Below are 10,705 nucleotides of genomic sequence, written 5' to 3'. Positions count from 1 at the left end.
GGCAGGAACTGAACTATAAAACTCATCCTTACTAATGATGTTGTGCCCTACCTAGAGAGAGCCAGGTAATAAATGTATTATTATTATCATCATCATCCTTTTCCCTAATTTCTCAGGGCCACTACTTACTATCTAGCCGACCGACGTTACGACATGCTGCCTGCCGTCCTGAGTGCCAATTTGTGTTCTCTTCTTGGAAATGTTGACAGGTGAATTGTTGCATTTGATCTATGTCTCAAGCAAGGTAGGTCTTGTGACACTGTGGTCAATTCCTGCTGGAAATGGTGCAAGAAATTGGCCATAGAATTGCACTGGAGGCCTAGAGGGAATAATAATACTAACAATTATTATTATTATTATTATTATTATTATTATTATTATTATTATTTGAAACACAACAAGATGAGTCCACAGCAAACAAGGATGCTCTGCTGGTTGTTGTATTGGATCACACTTCCCAAGTGTCTAGGACTGTGTGATGTATCGGTGAATGCATGCAGATCCTAGTAAGGTGGCCTTCTGCAGCTGGCAGATAGTAAATTTGTCAGCGTTGGTTGTGTTTAAGTGCAGGCCAAGGTCTTTAGGCACTGCACCCAGTGTGCCGATCACCACTGGGACCACCTTGACTGGCTTGTGCCACGGTCTTTGCAGTTCAATTTTTAAATCCTTGTATTGTGTCAGCTTTCCTGTTGTTTCTCTTCAATCCTGCTGGGATTACAACATTGACGATCCATACTTGGTTTTTTCCCAGGATCATGAGGTCAGGAGTATTATTATTATTATTATTATTATTATTTGAAACACAACAAGATGAGTCCACAGCAGACACTCTACTGGCTGTTGAATTGAATTATTATTATTATTATTATTATTATTATTATTGGATCTCTATTTTATCCTCTGTATATTTGCTATAAAGCTAAATGTAAAGGTTTCCCCTGACATTAAGTCTAGTCTAACCTTTAAAGGGAATGAATCTAATCATATTATTAGACGACATTAGGCTAATCCAATAAACAGGAGTCTATGTTGACTATCCCTTATTATCCAAAATGATAAAAATGTAAAGGTTTCCCCTGACATTAAGTCTAGTCATGCCGGACTCTGGGGGGTGGTGCTCATCTCCATTTTTAAACCAAAGAGCCAGTGTTGTCCGTAAACACCTCCAAGGTCATGTGGCCAGCATGACTGCATGGAGTGCCTGCTGAAGCGGTACCTATTGATCTACTCACATTTGCATGTTTTCGAACTGCTAGATTGGCTTATCCCACTCCCTGGATTCGAACCGCCAACCTTTTGGTCGGCAAGTTCAGAAGTTCAGCAGTTTAACCCACTGCGTCACCAAATTTGCTATTTTTATTGTAATAGTGTTGCATAGTATTGTAATCCTCACTGTTTTAACCATGTTAAAATGGCCTCAAAATGGCAAAGGCTGGCTCTACACGGCCATATAATCCAGTTTCTGAATCCAAATTGTCCACCAGTTGGATTATATGTCTACACTGCCATATTCCCTTTCTGTGCTAAACGGTGACATTGTGTATCTTTTCCCAAGGTACGCGGTGAGTGTCCTGTGGGAGCTGGACGAAGCTTCCTGCGACATCAAGCAGGTCTGCTACAAGCGGAGCATCATCCGCTCCTCCTTCCAGCTCTCCTACGAGGTGGCCCAGGCATTGCTGGACGGGGACCTGAGTGTGGTGGAAAACCTCCCAGAGCTGGTGGGCCTCCCGGACGGCAGGGCAAGGGCCCGGAAGGTGGAGGAGCTGTGCTGGACTGTAGGGCGGCTGGCGGAGGTGGCACGACGCATGCGGGCCCGGCGGGACTGCCTTGGAGCTCTGGAGCTGGAAGGGGTGGAGGTCCGGGTCCAGCTGGATGCCCAGAAGAATATCGGGGACCTGGTGCCACGGCAGCCACTGGAGGCCCATGAGGTGGTGGCCGAGTGCATGATCCTGGCCAACCACTGGGTGGCAAAAGAGGTCTGTGGGCGCTTCCCTCATCGGGCCCTCCTGCGCCAGCACCCTCCGCCACGGCAGGAGTTCTTCGCCGAGCTCCGGCAATGCGCCGCCGCCAAGGGCTTTGCCATAGACACCCGGTGAGGAGCCCAGCCATGCGAGGCTATCCTTTCCTTTCATGAGAGGTTTTATATATATATAGAGAGAGAGAGAGACAGACAGACAGACAGACAAAATGGAATGGAAGTGGGATATTATTATTATTATTATTATTATTATTATTATTATTATTTGAAACACAACGAGTCCACAGCAGACACTCTACTGGCTGTTGTATTGGATCACACGTTGGGCACTTCCCAAGTGTCTAGCACTGTGTGATGTATCGGTAAATAATGTGTGTAGATCCCAGTAAGGTGGCCTTTTGCAGCTGGCAGATGGTAATCTTGTCAGTACCGATTGTGTTTAAGTGCAGACCAAGGTCTTTAGACACTGCACCCAGTGTGCCGATCACCACTGGGACTACCTTTACTGGTTTGTGCCAGAGTCTGCAGTTCAATCTTTAAATCCTCGTATCGTGACAGCTGTCACCTGGGATTGCAACATCGACAGTCCATACTTTGTTTTTTAACAGAATCATGAGGTCAGGAGTATTGTGCTCCAAAACTCTGTCTGTCTGAATCCGGAAGTCCCAGAGTAGCTTGATGTGTTGTTGTTGTTGTTGTTATTAATGTGTTGTCGAAGGCTTTCATGGCCAGAAACACTGAGTTGCCGTGAGTTTTCCAAACTGTATGACCACATCCCAGAAGCATTCTCTCCTGACATTTCACCCACATTTATGGACCATTCTAACGACCAGCATGTCAGACTACACAGAGAAGCCATTGAAATCCACAAGCTTGTGGTCAAAGGACATTTAGCATAATACCAAGTTTGTAACTTTGTTTGTAGATTTTTATGCATTTTTTTTGTCGTGTCAGGAGCAACTTGAGAAACGGCAAGTCGCATTATAATGCATAATATTTTTTATGCATTATAACTATATTCTAAGTTCACTTCTGACACGATAAATAAACAATCAGAGCATTCTCTGAAGAGGTCAAACCTTTCCAGATCGAACAAGGCGTTGGCGGAGTCCCTGGACCGAGCAGACGACCCCTCCGACCCTCTTGTGAACCGGCTCCTGAGGTCGATGGCCACCCAGGCCATGTCCAACGCTGTTTACTTTTCGACCGGCTCCTGCCCAGAAGAAGAGTTCGCTCACTATGGTACCTGTTTTCCTTTTGCTCACCTTATGGTCTCGATCCAGCCACATTCTGCACAAGCTCAGAAAAGCAAATGTGTTATTTGGCAGGGAAAAAGCCCTTCCCCATTGGCCTCTTTGTCCATCTGTCGCTCTGTCCCCTCCTCCTATGGGATCATGTAGTAGTTTTGCAAGGTCTTAAGCCTTCCCTGCCAAAGGATGCTGATACTTCACCAAGCTAGAAATCCTAGCATCACATGGCATTGAGCCATGGCCATTAAATGAGGTCCCTCAAAGGTGAGGTCCCTCAAAGAGGAGCTCCTGAAGCAGCATCCCTTTTTGCTTTGGCTCAGCGCTAAGATGACCACATGACGCAAACTTAATAGCAAGGTCATTTAGCCCCAAAAGGTAAGCATTAGTTTGGAGTAAACAAAGTCAGGATGGGAGGGGGAGGGTCAGGCCTGCAGAGCTTTCTACGTCCATGAGATGTCTTCTTAACTTGTGTTTCTTTTTGGGGGGCATTCCCCAAACTCTAGGTCTTGCCCTGGATAAATACACGCACTTCACGTCCCCCATCCGGAGGTATGCCGATATTGTAGTCCACCGGCTGTTGTTGGCCACCCCTTTGGAAGCAGATCAATCGGGGTCCAAAGGCGGCTTCCTGGGAAACAAGGAGCTGGAGGAACTCTGCAGACACGTCAACAACAGGAACCGGGTATGACAATCAGGCCTTTGATGCTTAGCACAGAAAGGCAGTCTGGGCTTCAGCTCTCCGCCTCAACATTAGGAAGAAATGCCTTAATAATTGAACGGATTCGACTTGTGAGTGTGGTGGTCTCTTTAAAGTGTGTAAACAGAGGATGGGTGGCTATCTGTCGCAAGTACTTTGATGGTGTCTTCCTGTTAGGTTGGACTGGATGGCCTTTGGGGTCCCTTCCAACTCTAGGATTCTATCTATATTTCCTTTGGGTTCATGAAGCGAAGATTGGAGGGCCATCTGTTGGGAGGGCTTGGGTTGTTCCTTCCTGCAAGGCAGAAAGGGGCTGGATTGGATTGCCTTTTGGGGTCCCTTCCAACTCTAGGAATCTATCTACCTATATTTCCTCTGAGTTCATGAAGCGAAGGTTGGAGGACCATCTGTTGGTAGGACTTGGATTGTTCCTTCCTGCAAGGCAAAAAGGGGCTGGACTGCATATCATGTTGAGGTCCCTTCCAACTCTAGGATTCTCTCTATCAAGCTGTCTGTCTGTCTTCTCTGGGTTCATTAAAGGAAGGCTGGAGGGCCATCTGTTGGGAGGGCTTGGATTGTTCCTTCCTGTAAGGCAAAAAGGGGCTGGACTGGATGGCATGTTCGGGTCCCTTCCAACTCTAGGATTCTATCTATCTATCAAGCTGTCTGTGTCTGTCTTCTCTGGGTTCATTAAAGGAAGGCTGGAGGGCCATCTGTTGGGAGGGCTTGGATTGTTCCTTCCTGTAAGGCAAAAAGGGGCTGGACTGGATGGCATGTTGGGGTCCCTTCCAACTCTAGGATTCTATCTATCTATCAAACTGCCTATCTGTCTATATAGCTATCTTCTCTGGGTTCATTAAATGAAGGCTGGAGGGCCATCTGTTGGGAGGGCTTGAATTGTTCCTTCCTGCAAAGCAGAAAGGGGTAGACTATATCCCTTGGTGTCCCTTCCAACTCTAGGATTCTATCAATTTATATATCCTCTGGGCTCATTAAGCAAGGGTTGGAGGACCATCTGTTGATAGGACTTGGATTGTTCCTTCTTGCAAGGCAGAAAGGGGCTGGACTGGATGGCCTCTTGGGATCCCTCCCAACTCTAGGATTCTCTGTAGCTTCGGAAGGGGTTTCCCCATCATTCCCAGAAGATAATCAAATGGAAAGTCAAAGTTGTGGACCATCCAAGCCTCCCTTGCTCCAACATCAGGTTCCATTCCCATTTCCCTGAAAATAAGGCCTCACCGGAAAATAAGCCCTAGCTTGATCCTCCTCATATAAGCCCTACCCCAAAAGTTAGCTTGTCAGCCAGATCCGGGTGCATTTACCAGTGGTTGAACACACAATACAATGGCAAAATAATATTAAACTATAATTAAATATAAATAAATAAAATTGTTGGCATAAATACTTAAAAATAAATGATTTAAGGTGCGCCTTTATTGCTGGACATGAGATTGGGCCCATGCTTCTACAGGAAATTGAAGAAATTCAGGCCTGGGTCTGGAGATGTTCCAGAAGACGGCAGTGGGTGTAGATCGTTGTACATAAATCAATGAATGTAGGCTCAGCCACTTTAAAGAGCCAGGTAGAAATCAAGTGTGAACTTTGTGACTTTGATCCTTTGGAACTCTCATAAATGCCTGAAGGAAAACTGCATTTTGGGCTCAATTTCCTTCTTTTCTTTCGGATAGGCTGCCCAGCATGCGCAGAAACAGTCCACCGAGCTTTTCCAGTGCATGTATTTCAAGGACAAGGGCCCGGAAAGGGAAGAGCAGTGCACCGCGGACGGAGTGGTCTACTCCATCCGGACCAACGGCGTCTTGGTTTTCGTTCCTCGGTAAGGACCTCATCTCTCATTTAATGGCCATGACTCAATGCTATGCAATGCTGGGATGTGTAGCTTAATGAGGCATCTGCATCCTTTGGCAGAGAAGCTTAAGACCTTGCAAAATTACAGTATCTATGATTCCATACGAAGGCAATTAAAGTGGATTCATTCCACAGCATAGATGCACCCCAAGGTTTTCATTTCCGTTGCAAATAGCTTTGGTATCCAAACTCTTTCGTTTTTTCAGAACGAGTTCTAAGCAGACAGCAACTATATTGGCCATATTACAAAGAGTGTGTCTTTTTATTGAATTCTCCTTTTGCTCATTTCAGGTCTTTTGTAATGACTACTTATTAAAAATGCATAAGGATATGGGTGGGCTATAACCCTAGTCGTCCTCTGGTATTGCCCCCCAATAACTTAAAGTTGGCCATATTGGGTAATGTGTCCAAGGTTTGGTCCAGCTTCACCACCAATGAGGTTCACAGTGCTTTCTGGATGCAGCGTGAACTACAATTCCCATCATCCTCCCCCCCCCCCGAAAAAAACCCCTCTCCAGTTAGTCATATTGGGGGCATGTTTACCAAGTTTGTTCCAGATCCATTGCTGGTGGAGTTCACAGGGCTCATCACATATTTATTTATTATTTTATTTATTTACAGCATTTATATTGTGCCCTTCTCACCCCGCAGGCCGGATCACAATGCACATATATATGGCAAACATTCAATGTCATAGACACACAACATATATAGACAGAGACACGGAGGCTATTTAACTTTCCAGCTTCTTGAAGGTATGCTTTTTTTGAATTCTGGCCACTGGGGGAGCTGTCACTTCACCATCCACTTGTGACACAGATGGAGTACTTCCTCATTCTTTTGCACGCTGCTGGAGAGTTTTATGGTGTCATTAAATAGTTAAATTGCCCTCCCTGCATAAGCAGTACCTAAATTTCCTACTTGGCAGATGCAACTATCTTTTGGGCTCTCAATCAGTAGTGATTTTAGTGCAGCTGACTCCCAACCAGATGTGCCACAACCCGGCGAACTTTAACTCCCATCCTGTCTCTGAATGTGACGGGAACTACAACTCCCATCATCTTGGGTCCATTCCCTCCTAAACCCTCCAGTGTTTTCTGTTGGTCATGGTGGGTATTTTGGTCAAGTTTGGTCCAAATCCATCATTGGTGGGAGTCTCTCTGGATGTGGGAACCACCTTGGAAAATGCATACAGACATAAACAGATGCACACACACACACGCACATATATACATATACACATATTTATATAGATTTTTCTTAGATAGATAAATAGGTAAGATCATTAGCAGCTTTGAGTCTCCTTCAGGGGAGATAAAGTGGGGTATAAATAAATATAAGGATAATAATAATTGCTTCATCTCTTTCTCTCCCAGGTATGGAATCAAAGGTGCGGCTTACCTGAGAAATAAGGAAGGGCTGGTCCTCGCTTGCCAGAGAGATGGGACCTGCGAATGGAAACCGGGCTCGCTCCAGCGTTTTCCCAGCAGAATCACCTCCATGCCTGCCAATGGAGATTCCGTGACTCTGAACCTGTTCGACCACGTGACCGTAAGTCGCAAGACCATGTTGACTTACAAACCTGTATTGACCCGAGCCTCATGCACCATCAAATGTAATGCACACCTCTATTTTAAAAACCCTGTAACCCCCCCCCCCCCCCCCCAAAAATTGCTGCTGGATGTCACATGCAGAGGCAAAAGAATGCCTTCTTTATAACTTGGCCATTACAGTGGCTGCATACTTAGAACTATTTCTTTATAAGCATAAGTATTAGAGCACCAAAGCTTCCAGCAGCAGAACAGAAACATTGCGGTGCATCTGTGTTGGAGAATGAATCCAGTTTTATTGCCTTGCTATGCTGTGGAGTCATGGGATCTGTAGTTTTACAAGGTCTTGAGCCTTCTCTGTCAAAGGATGTGAATTCCTAACCAGACTACAAATCCTAGCATCGCCCTGAGACCCCTCAGTGAGATAGGGTGGAACATAAATAAAGTTATTATTATTTGAAACACAGCAAGATGAGTTCACAGCAGACACTCTGCTGCCTGTTGTATTGGATCCCATGTCGGACACTTCCCAAGTGTCTAGGACTGTGATATATTGGCGAATAATGCGTGCAGATCCCAATAAGGTGGCCTTCTGCAGCTGTCAGATGGTAATTTTGTCAGTGCCAATTGTGTTTAAGTGCAGGCCAAGGTCTTTAGACACTGCACCCAGTGTGCCGATCACCACTGAGACCACCTTTACTGGCTTGAGCCAGAGTCTTTGCAGTTCGATCTTAAAATCCTCATATCGTGTCAGCTTTTCCTGTTGTTTCTCTGCAATCCTGTTGTCACCTGGGATTGCAACATTGACAATCCATACTTTGTTTTTTAACACAATCATGAGGTCAGGAGTATTGTGCTCCAAAACTCTGTCTGTCTGAATCCAGATGTCCCAGAGGAGTTTGGTGTGTTCATTCTCTCTAACATTTTCCGGCTTGTGATCCCACCAGTTCTTTGTTGTTGTTGTTATTATTATTATTATTATTATTAATCACATAGCACTGAGTCGTGGCCATTACATTACACTACATAATAGTCATGTGCATTCAGGGTAAACCTTGATTAGTTTCGTGTCCCAGTTTTTGGAGGGGCTCCCAATGTTTCTGCTGAGCCTACCAAAATCGTGAGAGCAGATATTTGTTTTCGCTTTTCGGTACCAAAAGATTTGTTTTCTTTCAGCCCATTATTGGGCAGGGGATTCCCACCCAAGCTCCCCTTCCCAGCGCACACTTCTGAATAGGTCTTGCCTCACCATCTGGGGAGTCGAAGGGTTTCCTGGCTGATGAGGTAAAGACCCATTGTGTTTGCTGCCAGTAGCCTTGCTCCATAACCCAAAGTGTCGGCCCAAAGCACCTGAGCCTGCAACCGAGTGCCAAGTAAGGAACACTGCTTACTCAGTGCTCGGGTGCAGGCCCGGGGGCTTTGGGCCTACGCATGCAGCAATTGATCTGAAAAGCAGGCTTGGAGCCAGTACCCACTTCCGCCTGCCTTTTGTATCGAGTTTATTTTTGTTCCAGGAGGGGCCTTCCTGTTCCGTGCCATCCAAATGGACGGAACAAAACGAAAACACTAATTAAATGGATGATACAGATACTGGGGAACCCCCAGTGGTGCAGTGGGTTAAAGCGCCGAGCTTGTTGACTGAAAGGTTGCAGCTTCGATTCCGGGGAGTGGCATGAGTTTCCACTGTCAGCCCTAGCTTCTGCCAACCTAGCAGTTCGAAAACATGCAAATGTGAGATCAATAGGTACTGCTCCGGCGGGAAGGTAATGGTGCTCCATGCAGTTATGCCGGCCACATGACCTTGGCGGTGTCTATGGACAACGCCGGCTCTTCGGCTTAGAAATGGAGGTGAGCACCAACCCCCAGAGTCAGACCAGACTGAACTTAATGTCAGGGGACAACCTTTACCTTACAGATACTGGGCCCCTGACTACTATGTAACATGACGATTTTTGTTCCTGGGTTATCAATGTCATTTCCTATCATAAAAACATGGGGAAAAGTTTATTAAATGGCAAAACTTTGTTTTTGAGAGACATTGCGCAACACATTTTTGCAAGAGTTTTTCAATGAAGTTTCAACCAATTCAACCTAGTTTGTGGCAACTACAAAAATTAAGTTTCTGGAGTATAGCTACTACTTTCAAAGTAAAGATCATGCAAATAAACAGGAAACAGCACTTTCAAACCAGAAACAGAACTTTTTTTCAAATTTGGTTACATAATGTTAAGAGATGACACAGTTTCCCCTTTGGCTTAACATCAAGAGGACCGTATGATGAAAATCTCATGCACAGCCTTAGATTCGAGTAAATAGGGTGCTTGCTTAGGGAGGTTCCAAACAGGGTCTTATCCCGTTTCCTTTCGCTTCAGGTCAAGATCTCAGTGCAGACGTCTCGCTGCCATGCCGACACCATCCGGCTCCAGATCACAAGCTGCAGGCCTCACCAGGCACCAGTCGGAGACCCGTCTCAAAGCTCTCAGGTGTCCAGAACAGACTTGGTGAGGGAAGTCACCAGGACGGCGGCAGCGGAAGAGGCTCTGTTTGCGCATGGAAAATCCCAGGCAGAGAAGGCAGAGGAGGAAGGATGTGCAGAGTATCGCCAGACGCAGGGCTCGAACCTTTACCAGCTTTTGGAGGAAATCAAGGACTTGGCTTTGATGGATGTGTCTGCAAATAGCGGGGCTTGAAACATCCATTTCATACAGTTATCTCATTTGGCTAGCTTTGTTTACATGTTTTGTTTTGTTTTTTAAAAGACTGGGGATGTCTGGGAATGTTTTTAATTGACGTTACTCTGTAATTATAATTTAAAACACCATTCAAATATTGGAATGACAATGGAAAGTACTATTGGCTTGGGTGAAGTAAAGAAAACTGTAAATATATCCAACATATGTCTCAGGGAGGAAGTATTAAAATAAGTGAGAGCCACCAACTTGGTTGTTCTTTCAAATCGTTCATGATGACATCGGCCAGAACCAACCCCCACAGCACTTTCTATATCAAGCATGGGCGAACTTTGGCCCTCCAGGTGTTTTGGACTTCAAATCTCATAATCCCTGGCCTCAGGAAAGGATCTGTGGTCAGGAACTGTTGGAGCCGGAAGTCCAAAACACATGGAGGGCCAAAGTTTATCCATGCCTGTTTTATACAATGCTTGACATTTGTATTATTTTGTACCAGAGCACAGTATTCCTTCTTTGCCTAGAGAAGGGGGTTCTCAGATTATGGCCAGACATTATATTGCCCGCCAAGGTAATTTGCCTGGACCCCAGCACATGGGATAGAGGGAGGGAGGAATACAGAAAAGGAGGAAGAAAGGAACAGAAGGAGGGAGGAAGAACAGGGAGGGAGAAAGAAG

General features: G+C 45.5%; 1 protein-coding gene across 1 annotated transcript in view; it reads left to right on the top strand.

Annotated features, from left to right (window-relative positions):
* The window catches only part of DIS3L (DIS3 like exosome 3'-5' exoribonuclease), a 22,753-nt gene extending 12,478 nt beyond the window's left edge, over positions 1-10,275 (top strand). Inside the window, exons 11-17 of the mRNA XM_060755363.2 lie at positions 117-209; positions 1,556-2,092; positions 3,066-3,220; positions 3,732-3,910; positions 5,614-5,759; positions 7,168-7,342; positions 9,714-10,275. Coding sequence (XP_060611346.2) covers positions 117-209; positions 1,556-2,092; positions 3,066-3,220; positions 3,732-3,910; positions 5,614-5,759; positions 7,168-7,342; positions 9,714-10,031 — 1,603 coding nt within the window. The 3' untranslated portion in view covers positions 10,032-10,275. The remainder of the gene's footprint in view (positions 1-116; positions 210-1,555; positions 2,093-3,065; positions 3,221-3,731; positions 3,911-5,613; positions 5,760-7,167; positions 7,343-9,713) is intronic.
* The last annotated feature ends 430 nt before the right edge of the window (positions 10,276-10,705 follow it).

Source organism: Anolis sagrei, chromosome 9 (genome assembly GCF_037176765.1).
Source record: "Anolis sagrei isolate rAnoSag1 chromosome 9, rAnoSag1.mat, whole genome shotgun sequence".
Classification (NCBI taxonomy): domain Eukaryota; kingdom Metazoa; phylum Chordata; class Lepidosauria; order Squamata; family Dactyloidae; genus Anolis; species Anolis sagrei.
The sequence above is the reverse complement of the archived record's forward strand: the minus strand, read 5'-3'. Positions and strand labels throughout refer to the sequence as shown.